This window comes from Pogonomyrmex barbatus, unplaced genomic scaffold (assembly GCF_055798465.1).
Source record: "Pogonomyrmex barbatus isolate J1 unplaced genomic scaffold, ASM5579846v1 scaffold3, whole genome shotgun sequence".
Classification (NCBI taxonomy): domain Eukaryota; kingdom Metazoa; phylum Arthropoda; class Insecta; order Hymenoptera; family Formicidae; genus Pogonomyrmex; species Pogonomyrmex barbatus.
The window spans coordinates 6714071-6729482 of record NW_028297127.1 but is presented as its reverse complement, the minus strand read 5'-3'; the positions used below and the strand labels follow the sequence as shown (position 1 = coordinate 6729482).

Genomic DNA, 15412 nt, shown 5'->3' with positions numbered 1-15412 from the left:
AATTTATCGTGATGATAACTCTGCGAAAATGCTACATATTCCAGCGTAATTAATTACCACGTATTTCGAGAGCATAATCTGAATTTAGTATCATCTTAAAACGCTACATTTCAGTTTCAAGTGAATAAAAACTTTTTCTGCCCGCATATTTTATCGCCCGGAATGAGGCTATGAAACTTTTTGTTCGTTTTTTATTTTGTAATTGAAATTTATTTGGATAATAATATATAAATCATATTCGCATTAGAAGAAATAATCTATCCTTTAATTAAGCGATTTAATCAAGTGAAGGTCTTGTCATCGAAATTATTTTGTGAGATAACAAATATTTGAAATGCAGCATCCTCGATGTGTCTTCCAAAGAAATGTCTACCGTGAATGTTTACTCGAGCAGAACCCTGCGTTTATGATTAAAATCAACAAGTTAACTAGATCTCAAGCGATGCGAATCTGGGTGAATCTGTAAAAACAAAGCTACCGTTTGTGGGATCTCCCAGGATAGTGCCTGGGTTTCTACCAAAGAGGGATCGTCCCTGAACCCATGGCAGCGACGTGCGGAAGAGAAGGGGTCATGGAACTCGCGGAGGGGGGAGCATACTATGGTGGAGGTGGATGAGGCACCAAAAGAGAGAGAGGTTTCTATGGGGGATGCTGGCTGTGAAAAGAGAGATGAAGGATCGTGGTAAACCTTCGACCATCACCCCTCGTTGGGACGTACTCTTTTCCTTGCTCTTCCTCTCCTCTCTCTCTTGTTTTAACTCTATTCGCTATTCCGACCCGCTTCAGACAGAAAGAGAAAAAGAGAGAGAGAACAAAGAGCGAGAAGAGATAATTTTAGGGAAATGAGTCGAAAGAAGAATAAGTTGGAATGTAAGTTGAAACGAGACAGAGCGAGACATATACTTATGATACGAATACTCGAAGAGAAGAAAAGAGAAAGTCACTGCGAACAGCGAGGAGAGAAAACAGTTATAGAAGAACAGGGAACATGAAAAAAGAAAGGGAAAGAAAAAAAAACAATTCTGATAAAGACGATTGAATCTTAGTGGGAACGCAAATCAGATAGTTAAAAGAGATAAGTTAAATGACATTTTACAGACGGTATTTTACAGAATAGATTTTGGAGAAGACAAGAAAGCAGGAACGCGGGTGGACCGTCAAGAAGAAATCAGGAAAAAAGAAAGAAATAACGAGATGTCAGTTCAAGGCGGGAGAAACTTAATCTTCTAAAGATTAAAAATACAATCGTGTCGTTTCGAGAAAAGCGGACGAAGGAGGGCTGGAGGGAAGAGGACAAAGACGGAGAGACGAGTGCCTGGCTCTTTAGAGCGACAGCGACGGGAACAGAATTAGGCTCCCCTCGAGAGGAGTAGGAGAGACCCAGCGGGAGTTTTGAAGACAGAAAGAAAGAGAGAAAGAGAAGGAGAGAGAGAGAGAGAGAGAGAGAGAGAGAGAGAGAGAGAGAGAGAGAGAGAGAGAGAGAGAGAGAGAGAGAGAGAGAAATAGAGGAGAAACCAGGGCGGGTGGCAGATGAAATGAGTTAGAGAGAGAAAGAGGAAAAGGGGACTATTCGGGGGAACGGACGAGGGATGGGGAGAGGAGTGAACGGAACAAGGAGAAAGAGAGAGAGAGAGAGAGAGAGAGAGAGAGAGAGAGAGAGAGAGACAGGGAAAGCGAACAGAGAGACCAGGCAGCGAGTGCGCCCACCGAGCCGCCTCCATACCACCTCCAGCATTCCTAGCCTGCACACACAGTTGCAGCTGCACCGTGGCCGTGGCTCGCTCGTGTGCACATGCGAGACTGCGCGCGCGTTTCTCGCATAATCTTGTGATTCTCTCGTGTGTTTATGTATATATGTGCAAGTGTGTATGCTGCATATATATATATATATATATATATATATGTATATATGTATATATAATATAACTATACTGCCGTGACGCGCAACAACGTCGTCGCAGTGCAGTTTTAACGACGCCGTTTCCTTCGCTTCCTCGCTTATCTTCCCGCTGGGCGAGATTACGCGCCTATCGACGTCGTCAACAATCACATTCCCGATGCTAAGCTCCAGCTGGACTTTCGAGGATCGCTGACGAAGCCGGCAGTGAAGCACTCACCGTGTTGAATTGCGATTAAAAAGACGACGGGTGCAACATTATATGACATTTTCGCCGACGTAAATTCGTAATCGGAACTCGGCTTTCCTTGGGGCGCGAATCGATTTCGATTTCGTGTTCCCTTCTGCAACATTCAGTTTCCGCGAAAGTGTTGGATTGTCGAAATTTATTAACCGCTGACATTGACGAGTATCGGCAGCAAACTCGTTCGTGTCGTCGACATCAAGTTCGCAGGCGGAAGGGAGCTCTCGGAGATCGACCAGATTCTATTCGGATTCTATTCGGATACGTGCGGTTCTCGATACTCGAACCGATATCGACGAGCTCTCCGCAATCGCTGAGATAACCGATACGAATTCTCGAGATAAACTCGCGCCGGGACGTGCGAGTGCGGGCCCGACCGCCGGCGCGTGTTTTTCCGCATTTCCCCGGCGAATCGCACCGCGCGGAGCACGTGCGAGCCGCGAGGCCGAGAGAAGTGTACTATCGATCGCGTCCCTCTCGGCCGCAATCTCGAGAAACGTGTTTTTTTTCTCTCTCTCTCTCTCTCTCTCTCTCTCTCTCTCTCTCTCTCTCTCGTTTAGCGCGATATCCAGCCGGCCGGCTTGAGAAGGAGACTTGACATTTTGCAAATGTCAACCGTGGCCTCTGGCGTAACTTCCGCGTAATCGGAGCGTGGCTGATGAATGATAAGGGGACCAGCTCGTGCTTTCGATATCGAAATCCGCAGACCGTATCTCATTTCTCTTTGTCCTTTCTTCCGCGACGAATCGAAAGTGACGAGAACGTGCCGAGAACGATGACTCGAGACACCTGATTCATCCCGGATAGATCGAATTTCACGGAGACTCGACGTTTTCGATTCCTTCAGAAACTCCTCAAGAGAACGAAGATACGCATCTCATTATGGATTGGATGAGGAGGCAAGATGTTAAGGAGGAGCCGCAGGAAGCTTCTAACGCCTTGACACCGGAAGATGATGATGAGTGTTACTTCGAGGAAGACACCTCGGTAGATGAAGGGATGGTACGTTGAGATGCATTGTAATTATTCTATGTGCGATCGGATAATTGAGTATGATCGAGCTGGGAAAAATATTATCTCTTATAATTTATTTTGAAATTTAATTAACGATTTAATTTTAAGATAAATCATGAAACGCAGACACTTTATATGCATAAAGGCAACGGTATTAGCGTTGTTCATACGTATTCGGGCGGTTTACATAATTGAGACTTGACGTATTTGTATGTATTTATTAATTATATCATATTGTAAATACGCTTTTATTGAAACGTGAACGTGAATCGAATGATTGAAACCGCAATCAAGGTAAAGAAAAATTAGTACTTATAGCGATTGCACAATGCAAATTGATTGAAGATATATCGCCGAATATCGTCACCGCTCCTCGCCTGGTGTTGCATCGGTCAAGGTAGAAATTTGCATATCCCGGTTTGGAGAGTACGAGGTCTCCCATTCGAGATGCATTCTCCTTTAATAACGGTTGTGTACACGAGCATGAGTCGTGATCTTCGCCGCGTCCTATCTATCTCCTGACGCGTCCATGAATGTTAATAATAACGCCGTTATCGGCCACACGCCATGATCGCCATAATCGTCGACGGCGTTGGTTAGTTTAATATGTATATATCACGTTTTGACGTTCATGAATATCGATAGTTCGCGAGTCCATAATAATTTCGCCATTGTAGTCCAGCACCATCTCGATTACACGAACAATTATTGTGCTCGCGACGTCGCGATTTTTTTCAGAGTCCTTTGCCGAGCTCTCTCCGCGATTTATCACGGCATCTGCTGTCACGATTACATTCTCGAATTGCATCGTGCCGCTTTTGAGAGAGAGAGAGAGAGAGAGAGAGAGAGCATCGAATTTTCTCTAGGTAATTGCTGGGGCGGATGCTGACCGTTAGGGCACTCGATTACATGTCGCCACTGTCCCTTTACCCCAATCCCTGTTTTATATATTCGTTTCGAATCCCTGCGTGGGTCTAAAGCTCACGTTATACAACGATTTTTCAACTAACTTAACATTATTCCATATTGCTATAAATGTGATATGAATATGTATTTTTTTTATTCGTCTGCCGTATTGCTGGTAAAAATTTTGCTCCATTTGAAAACAATCACAAATTCGTGAATCGTGGATTTGTTTAGAAATATCGACATCCTCAACCTGTGTAACGAATAAATATATATATTTTTTTAGCAATTATTTTGACTTACGCTGCATCGATAAATCGTATTTTTATACGTATGGATATAGACAGATGTGGGTATTTTTTCACGTATGGATACTTTTCTGAATATATTGTTAACGAATATAGTGTTGTGTGAATCGGACCTAACCGGCTGCCGAGAAAATGGGCTCGAGTGTAAAATTACGGCGATTCTACTGTTACGTCCATTGTTGCCTCCAAAGTGACCGCTTGAATTACTAACCGCTGGTGGAGTCACTTCGCTCGCTCGGGACGAAATTGCATGCGAACCAACGTGCGTGCATTACGCGCAAACATTTAACGGGGACAAAGAGCCGCCTGCGGCAATAAATCAGAAAATTATGCGAAAAAATTGAGACATAAGGGTCGCGAGGTTCAAGTTGAATATCATCTTTTCAACATCGTGATATCTAATTGCTTAGAAATGTCACTGATCCATTCACAATGTTGTATATGTTTTGAAGAAATTTTTTAATTCCTAAATTTTAAAACTGACGCACGACTCGATTAATATTTGTAATTTAGGATGAGAAAAATTCTTTCTAGAAATATAATTAATATCATTTTTTTTTTACAGATTTTTTTTTATTCCTAACTTTAACTTGTCGACAAATTTGAGAAATTCAAAGTCACGACGGATGGATACCTATTCAAATTTTGAAAGTAGATTGGGCTCGCCGTCTTCAAAAAATTTGCGACTGAAAGGGGACGCGGTAGGTGACTTGATCTAAGGCAATAATTCTGTCGAATCCTGGCGTCATGCCGACTTGGGCGGAAATTAAAGGAAGAAGGAGAAATGCTGGTCGATACGTCCCGGGATTATCGAGATCGCGCGAATGGCGTCTACAAAAGTCGCGCGAATTCCGCATTTTCCGGTGACCGCCGATGACCGCCTGTTCTCCTTCTCTCCACCTTCCTGATCTTGATAAGAGTAGACGATAAGTTATTCGAAGCCACTTTGGAAACCCTGGCAACGCCGAGGCAGTTTCGAGGGGCCTCGATGATTCAGCGCCAGCTGCGACTTCGAAGGAGAAAGAAGAGAAGGAGGAAGAGAAGGAGGAGGAGGAGGAGGAGGAGGAGGAGGAGGGCCAGCTATAGCGACAGCCCTCGAAATTTGTTAGTCAAAACCGAAACATTGATCCCTCGCCTCGGTAGGATTAAACGTACGCGTCTCCCGAGCGGAATACCCGAAGAGGTTTTCCACCTTGCCTTCTGCGCACGCACCGGTATCCCGTCAATCTGTTTCCTGTTATCTTATTGGGCGATCGTATCAGCCGGAAGTAAGTCGCCGTGACTCGCAGGAAGACGCAGAAAACAGGCGGTAGCGTAGGCAGCGGTAGATAAGCTCGTAGACTAAATAGTCACCGAGTATTTGCTGGGAAAATAAACGCTGGGATAATATAGTACTATGATATGACCATTTTAACGCTTTGCGTATGATCAAAGCATCAAAATTGCTTGCTCGAAAATTTATTACGTTGAATTTATCAAGCGTCATCGCCGTGTATCACCGTCAAATTCGATGATGGCGTGTTAAAATATTCATCGTTATAATTGTTTATTAAATTGCAAGCGGAGCAGCGTTTTGCGTTATTACGAGTATAAATATCTCTCGAAGCGAATTTAAATGAACGATTTCTAATTCCTCATATTTTCGGAAACATGAAAACCAATTTTGAAGTTTCCTTAAGTATATACTCAGAGTTACAAAAAGTTCTCAGCCTTCTCTTGCAGTAATCTAAGTTTATCTCGACGTCGGGCAAGCTCAACAAAATTCGTGAAGTTTATCTCTGGGAAATTTGCGTTAACCACGGACGAAAGTTTTGCGTATCACGTACAAAACGACGCGTTCACGTTATTCGGATCTCCAAATAGCGCAGTGCGTGCTAAAACAACGGGTTTGCCCGGAGATTGAAATATAATTTTCAATCGAAAAGGCAAAGGGAGAGAGAAAGAAATAGAGATAAAACGATAGCAAGATAGAATAGAGTCGACAAGGGGAAGAGAGAGAGAGAGAGAGAGAAAGAGAGAGAGAGAGAGAGAGAGAGAGAGAGAGAGAGAGAGAGAGAGAGAGAGAAGAATAGAGCGAGGGTGTCTGTTGCCCAGAGCTCGTCCGCAGGCAGAAAACGGGGGGATGATAGGCGACCAGTCACCATTCCACCCCACCGGTCGCGACCACGTCGGGGATGAAGTATGACTCATCCGAGTGCCACCACCCCTATTTTTTCGGCCGTCTCTCGTATCGGGAAATCCACCACTGGTGACTCCCCTGTAGTCGCTGAATCTGTTGGTCGACCCCACTGTGTTGTCGGTGAGTAAACGAGCATTATCATAATCCGTAGCGACAGCGAGAAGAAAGATGCACCATCAGGCGCGTGTAGTTCATTCAGGTGGCCGACCGTCATTGTGACTTTTCGTTCTCGTTGCATATCCCGTAGTCGAGTCGCCATTGCCTTTCGAGGGCGACGAGTCGTCACGGACGATCGATGCCGTCATGGTAGAATTTTACGAAAGAAAGAACGTATTGTGCGCTTTTGGGAATGTATGGATGGCAGATTCGTACGTTGCGACGTGTCTGCGTCTGCAATTTGGAAATGATAGCGAATTGCTAGTAACGAATGGTTCTTATTTTGTATCACATATTTTTTATTTATTTTACTTTTTATTGCACATTTTTTAAATATTTGTTGTTTTATTTTATTATTTATTTTATAAATATATTTTTTCTTCCTCATAAATATATTTTTTTTTCTTTTAATGAAAATTTCTGCAATATAATTAGGGATTAAGGAATAAAAATAATTTGTAATTAAAAGAGTAATTGCAGTAAATCTTGTATGAAAACATACTAACATTGTATAAACATAAGTGTATTATCCTTTCAACAAAGATTGAAAATAATTTTGAAGTATAAATAGGAATTATCTCTTTCTTCTTATTTGTATTGTCAATATTCTTATATATATTTGAGATCTGAAAAGCTCGCATTTCTATATCACATTTAGTTCCCTTGTTAGCGAGATAAGTGGAACAGACAACGTCATACCGTAGCATCAAAATAAAAAGAACAGAATCTAATCCACACGTGGCGCAGACAAGAAAGGGATCCAATCCACATGTGGTGGTACGGATGTCATCATGGTCGTTTGGCAAACGAATTAATTCCATTACTTTTATATCTTTTTATCTTCTTTCTTTATCTTCGCGAAGATGTACATTTTACATACGTGACACGTCCCGGAATTGGAGAGTTCAATTCTTTCTTAACGAGAGACTCCCAAAGCCATAAATAATAAGTTCTTACTTTTCTCAATTTCAAACGAGCGTTACATCAATTTTAATTTTTAATATCGAATTTTAGTCTGAAACTTGAAATTGTATTCAAAGTATTTATTTCAAATTCGAATTTCATGATGTATCGAGAAATTTTTAAGAGTTACGAAGATGTGACAGCTTGTTCGATCGGATGGTTGTTGAGGAGGGTCCGCTTTTTCATCATTGAAAGAGGTACTATTTTGAATTTTGTCACGAAATATTTTCTATTCAACATTGTCTGGAAAATCTCGCATCTGTCTCGCATCTGTGACGGACGGCCTACGATGTCGAAACGAAATTACGGGATGCGCTACTCGATCTCTTCGAAGGTGGATTTATACCCTCATATCCGTTGAAAGTAGACGAGGGAATGCACTTTCAGATGATCATTATTGCAAAGACAGTGAGGGGACCACGATTCCGGGCCCATCCCTTTGCGATCGCGGGGGCGTAGCTTATCTGCCGTCATTGTCCGATCGATCAATGCTACACGACCGTAATTATCGCCACCCCTCGAGGAACTCCTATACTTTTATTTAATTTTCTATAACAGGGAATTGGCACGAGCTTCTCGTAAGCTCGTAATGTGTCCCATTCGTCTTTCGTTATATCTTTTATTTTAAATTGTTTTCCTCCATGAATAATATAATAATATTTCTTTTCCTCGTAATATCCAAAGGCATGTGTTTTTTATAATTAAAGTTTTATGTAATATTAAAAATTACATAATGCATAATCATATAAACATTATATTAAGCTATTATATAGACTACTTTCTTTACGTTATTTTTTAATAAACTAAAGTTTACTTTTTTTTTTTATTATAACCAAAATTCCATATAAAATATCTTTGTCTTCAAGATAATGAATTTTTACGAATTAATTTATTTCTAAATTCTTCTGCGTATTTATTTTTTCTGTGGATTTTGCAGAAAAAACATTTTCTTCTATCCGATTATGCATATTTCATAGATTGTGAGATGTCCCGTAATTCGCCCGCCTTCTGTGCCTCTGGTGTTCCTTCATTCAAAGCGTTCTTAGCGTGGGGATCCCTCAGGTCTGGCGCCGGGCAATAATAACCGTTCGCCCACGCCGAGCTGACGAGGTTTTTGCACCGTCGTAGTGGCTTCGTGGAGCAAAATATGCGCAGAATTCCCGAGCGGATCTCGCAAAATGTAACGCGGATAAGCCGGAGAATCATCGATCCCACGTATGCTGCTCTCGTCTGGCGAATCGCTCAAACAAACATCTGCGCGTACGTTTAAATCGCGCAATATCAAAAACGCTGGCTTCGCATTAAGGACGCTCTGCATAATTATGACCGGACCTGAAAAAAAGTGCTGACTACGGTGCGGATTTCGCAACTTTGTTAGTTACATTATGGTGACAAATCCGTTTAAACAAACTTAAGTAGTTTACCTTAAATATTTTTCAACATTTTCGTAATTGCACCGTCACTTCTTCCAGGAGGTTTTTAAACGAGAAGTTTGACATTTATTCTTTTAAAATATCACGTGACATTTTTGAGATGATGAAAAGTAGGTCTATTAAAAGAGAGAATTACCAAGCACGATATTGTGATATCAAAACGATTTTTGTAATATCATTAAACTACGATGTAGAAAGGGACATTCGTTCAGAGATATATGATGAACGCTGCAGTAACCATGTTGACGCAACAAGGAAATAAAATTCAATCTTATGTACAAATGAACTGTGCATTAAGTGACAGCCACCATACGTCGAGAGCTATAAATTCAATCGAAGGTACCGTTGTCAGTCTCAGGAATTCGTATATAGAGCGGGGCATCTTTTACCTGAGCTGATTAGGTCCCCTCGCTCCGGAATGCCATTTATCACCAAACGAAGACCGCTCTGGGACTGCTCGAAGAACCGATGCCCGAACGAAAGCCAAGCCCAGGATCACGTCGTCACAAAAGCTCCCGCGAAGTTTCTTCGAAACGATCACGGTCAATTAGAAATCGCGAAGACGCGATCGCAAAACCGTCCTCGTGATTATCTCTCGTTGATGCCGCGTTAATTAAAACCCTACGACAGCCCGCTTATAATTATAGGATCGTCTTCGGCAGTTAAATGTTAATTAGTCGGGCTACAATTCGGAGCTATCATTCGTGACTATAATTAATTGCGGACAAGAGATCGTTGGCTTCCTTGGTTTTAAGAAGACAATTACATCTTTTTTTTTTTTTTTTTTTTTTTTGTCAGAATTACTTTCTTATAATTAACGCGTGAAAAATTGGCGACTTTATCGTCGATGACGTTACTCGCCGATAAGAAGCTCGTCGTAAACAGCCTAACAGAACGTTTACGTTAAACGCCGTTGTCTCGCTTTCCGGCATTGCCATTCCGCATTTAACGGGCGCCACTTCGCGATCGTGCTCTTTCCATTGTACGACGCAATCGCCAAGATAACCCCGCTCGTCGGGGGTATCATCTTTCTCATTGTAACCCCAACGCGGAATAGGAGCGTAACGCGAGACGCCGCGCCAGCGTAAGTGAAAACGCGAGCTATGAAAATGCGCGTATCATCGGAATACATTAGCGGTGGTTCGCCGTTCTGCATCTCTGCATGCGTTTCTTTCGGAGATAACGAATTCTGCTTGAAAGCACATGTATTTTGTCATGTACGTCTGGGTTACGGTTATATTATTGCGTGCAATCGATTTCCATTTGTTCGCAAAATATTTTCGAGATGTACCAGGACGTCTATTATTTCCTGAAAAACCTGAAATTTTCAAGGAATTTATGCTTTATGCTTTTAAAAAAAGCATCAGGAAATTTTTTTGAAGTTACGTTTTGTCTTTGTATTATAAATCGGAAGTTCGTCGAATTTTGAATTTTTAACGATAATAATGGACTCATTCAAATGTCAAATTTCAAATGTCAGAGGAATTTTTGTTTTGTTTTGAAAACCAGGAGAGTTCTCAGGGATTTTTTTTCCAGATTTGAGTAGACACATTGTCATGTACATAAACTGACAATCACGTTGAAAGTTAATGATTTTAGTGTCACAAAATAATCGTGTCCGATTCCTGAAAGGGTTATTTTTTTTCTTGTTTCTTAAAGAGTTACGTTTTACCGTTAAATGGACCGCGAGAATGCTGACTGATGCGTCAGTCAGCACGATCACGCTACGCGTTTTTGGGAGCGTTAATCCTTCTCGAGTCGTCTCTTCTTATCCCGGAGAACATTATGGAGGGCTCCGAATCCGTTGTTCAGAAAAGCCACATGTGTCTAATGGGTGCGCCGACGGACGGGCAGTACTTATCTCTCTCTGTAACCCTCTGCTCTTTTGTGTGATCCCTCTCTCGTGTCCCTCTGCCTCACTGCCGTAAGTCCAGGGCCGGCGCAATAAACATCCGTTTTAAGCGGCAAAAACTGTCTCTCTGTTCAAATTAAACCGCTGTAAATATCACATTTCGTTTTAATCGATCGAGCCTTCATTCGATGAAGTGAGCTCAACGCTTTTTCTCGTGTTTCATATCGATTACTTCGGTACAATAATAAACGTTTTCGCAGCGAAATTAATTTGATATCAATTGCGAATGAGTTTCGTGCACAAACATTTCTCGCACTCGACGACTCGAACATCTTCGACAGAATCGTTCAATTTCGGGCGACACCGAAGAGACAATGGCGAAGAAAACGACGACGAGACAATGAGAGGATTAGAGGGAACTTCTCATGCCGTCATTCAATCCGCCGCTGTTCCCGCACTCGACAAAGGGACAAAGCTTTTTCGCACGGAAATACCGACGTCGCGCACCGCACTCGAGCCGGATTAATCGACCGAAACGAGTGGCGCGAGGCACTCGACGGACTCGCGGATCGCTCGTCATTCCGCATGATGCGTTTTTCGGCAGGGTGTCGGGCCGACTCGCGTCCCATGGGCGCCATACAAGTGAACGCACTTTAATATTTAACATATATCGCGTCTATTATTTAGATTCACCGAACTTCGCGCGTCTGTTTCTGAAAGTATATTTATGTAATTGAGTGACAGAATAGACACTTGTGTAATGCTTTATCCTAACTACATGTTTGTGACATGTAGAATATTAGAAAAATGTACGAGATTCCATTTTGTTATTTGACTATCGAAATAAAAAAAAAAAAAAAAAAATACGAGGAGGAGAAATGTTTTCATGATTTTCGGGGATTTCCGGTGTCCTAACGATTCATGCGGAAGTTAGAAATTCCACATCGGGTATCATCGAGTGGGGGGGATGGGATAAAAGCCAAGAGGATAGAAGAGAGAACGAGCGAGGTGGCGGGGGATAGAAAGGTTTGCGAGGTCATGGTCAACCGATCTGGTCGACCATGCTCGGTCACGGGAAGCTGCCGCGAGCCGAGCTTTTCGCACGGAGTCACGAAGCTCCCGCACGCCAGCTTGCGTTTTCAGCCAACGCTGGCTTTCGCTTCCCACGCTCTCCTACTTCCTGCTGTCGCAAGCGCAGGCCTGACTAATCGATTCAGGCAGATCGAACGATCGATAAGCTATCGCTTATCCGAGACCTCGATGCCCGGCCGCGACTTTCGTCTTGCCCGGCTGCTCGCAACTCGGAAGGATTGAAGGCGTGGGAGAAATTCTGTACGCAGTACAGAATAGACCAAAATACACTTATCTTGGATTGCAAGCTTTGGGATATCGAATAACAAGATTAATTTAACGACAACGTGCGTTCGCGATATAAGCATTTGTCTTGAATTTATATTAATTCAAAAAAAAAAAAAAACGAAGAAAAAATTATTCGACACTAAGACCCTGTCCGCCGATTAATGCCATCTATGATTTTATTGTTCGAAGATTAATTTGTCTTTATTTCACACGAATCCCTAAAATTTTTGAAAACATATATTATTTCGTTGACAATCGGAAATATATTCGGTATATCACGATATTATTACGTTCCTACTTCCCCTGTCTTATGAAATCTGTTTTTCGTTCACTCATTAGAGGTTGCCTTTACTGTTCAATCTGTTAACGTCGCGAAGGACCCCGGATACCCTCCGGCTGCATTTATTTTTATCGTCCTCGCCCTATATATCGACGGGCATTTTTATTTTCGGCGGCGAGACGGTTTCATTGACACCAAGGGGAGGGGGCTCCCTCGGCGCTGTCTTTACGGCATAATTATTGCCTTCTCGCAGGGATGGCTGATCCGCGCAGTCATTTGGGCTTAGCGAACCCACGGATCTGAGAGCCCGATCCACACAGGCTCGCATATATTTACACGCATCACGCACGCCCACGTACAGAAATTTATACGAACGATAATAACGCAATAAACATTGGGGAAAAAGTGGCCGTAAGATGCGACCTATTTAAAGATAATAAAAAGAATAGGAGTAAGAACGAGGTCCGGGCATGCGTCCGATATAGATGGAGCGGGGACGGCGAAAGGTGAAGCTCATTTTTTATTTATGAATTAAGAAAGAGTAAAAAAAGAGTAATTATTGTCGACATTGTAATTATTGTCGAGATCGTCGTTACGGACGCGTTACGATCATCGATATGCGCGAGGATACTCGCGCTTATTGCTAATTAAAAAGAGTCTCTTCATCGGAATATTCATTGCACACGTTGATTGTATCTTACGTAACGTTGATTGATCTTTCGATCGCATTATCATACCCGTGGGCGCGGTCGATTTCATGATCGATGTCACCTGTGCCATTATATTCAGCGTAATCAATCTATGATTTTTTTTTTTTTTTTTTTTTTTTAAAGAATGAATCTGAGGTGATCTCGAAAAGCTATAATTTTAGTGGAAACAAAAGTTGTCTTATTTTTGGAAAGTACACTTATTATTCCAAGAGAACATCAGTCTTTCACGTTGTCTAATTGCTTGCCTATCAAATTATTTTCTCAAATGCATTTGCATATAATAGAAGGTTATACGGCTAAGTTAATAGATAACATATCCATGGATTATTAGATCGGCTGGATCCGTGCATGTAGCGATAAATTCGAAGATGTCCTGATCTACAGATACTCTGATCTACAGATATATAAATTTATAGATCGCTCGATCCAGAGACTTGCTCCATAAGTTGCTATGGGCTGTGGATTCGTTCATAGATCAGCGGATCACGTTAGATTCCTCTCCAGTTCCGTAAGCCAGAAGAGAATGTACAGATCCACAGATTATCGTTTCGACAGATCTTTCCCTATTCTATTTCGTGCATTCTCAGCATTCACAAACAAATACAACCATGTTGAATTAAATAATCGACATAGGTAATCGTAGTTTAATTGGAATTCAATTAAAAATTTTGAAAGACTCTATTGAAATGAGATTTTTTTTTTGCCGGTGGAGATTTAATCTTCGGCTATCTGACTAGTTTGTCTTGATTGTTTTCTTATCTCCGTCTATTTATAACTGGATCACCGCCGTGGCGCGAATCCTCGCGCAATCCTCTCTCGAGTACCGAGCTCGCTCGGCTCTCCGTTCTACTAGAACTATTTGTACGCTTAGATCGCGAAGGTTACAAGCAGAATGCAACCGGCAGATGTCGAGCAGCTGCCGCGGCAAATTGCCTTCGTGCCTTGCATTTAATTCACGATCGGTTGTCTTCGTTCTAAGCCTCATCGAACCTAGTTAGGCTCCACCCGAAAGTCTCGCAGCTGTCTCTCACCAGTGTTGACAGCGGTTGACACCGTTTTTTTTTTTTTTTTCCTATTGACCTCACGGGCGACCCTCTGCGCGAAGGCCTAATTTTAGTTCATTTAACACCCGCCGATATTTTAATCGATCATCGCGCGCGCACATCTTGCCTTACATAGAATCGTTTGACCGATTTTAAAAGGTTTTTTTTCCGATAAAGATTTCATTGAACGTCCTCGTTTACGTAACCCTTACGTCCATCAGGAGATTTCACTATCCTATTTTCACCTCCGGGATAAATTCCGCAAATCTTTCCGCATTACCGATTTTACAACTCGAGAGCTGCTGCCACTCGGACGTTTTTGCTCGGGCTGAATCTATTTGAAATTTATTTTTGCGTCCACGGGAGAAAAACCCCGCGTATCGCTCAGCGTCGCGAAATGATTGACGTTCGACGCACGATTCCGCATATCGTAAAAGTAAAAGGAAGAAGTGGTCGCGCGCGATTGCCTCGGTTTATTATAATTGGGCGCGCACGATTATGTTATCCCGGCGCACCTTTACTCTCGCGATTTCAACGTTCGGCTCGGTCGATTTGCATCTCGTTGCGGCGCGTTCGAGCGCGAAGGAATTGTAAGCGGAGCCGATGACGCTATTAGCGCGAAGGCAGCCTCTAAGCCAGCGAGGCGCGTTTTATTTTTCACCTCCACCTCCTCGAGTTTTCTCCTCGGGCTTAGAGTCGTTCCTCACAATGGCGGCGGCGCGAGGCGCGCATTGTCCGCTGGATTGTAATGCCGTAAAATACAATATCTTATATTCGGATTAGGCGGGTTTAGAGGCGCATAACGAAGGCCTGAACTCCTCGCCGGCCGCGTCACGGGTCATTCTGTTAGAGCCGCGCATAGAAAACTCGTCGCGGTGTTCGTTTACAGACGACTCGCCGGAATGTTCACGATTCAAGGGGGAATAATTATTCGACGTTTCCTGAAAATGATTTGGTATTGTTAGTTTAGACGGAAACGTCGAGATTTATTCTGCGCAGATTTATTCTTGATTCTTGTATCTTATACGTTAACTCGTATTACTTTGTATTCCTATCCTTTGACTCCGT

The 15412-nt window shown here is 42.5% G+C and overlaps 1 protein-coding gene across 3 annotated transcripts in view; it reads left to right on the top strand.

Annotated features, from left to right (window-relative positions):
* Positions 1 to 15412, top strand: part of LOC105429274 (uncharacterized) — a 124564-nt gene that overhangs the window by 62283 nt on the left and 46869 nt on the right. Inside the window, exon 1 of one of the 3 annotated variants that reach the window (XM_089079854.1) lies at positions 155 to 3143. The exons of the other annotated variants lie outside the window; for them this stretch is intronic. Coding sequence (XP_088935980.1) covers positions 3024 to 3143 — 120 coding nt within the window. The 5' untranslated portion in view covers positions 155 to 3023. Of the gene's footprint in view, positions 1 to 154; positions 3144 to 15412 lie in introns of those variants that run through there. 3 annotated transcript variants of the gene reach the window in all.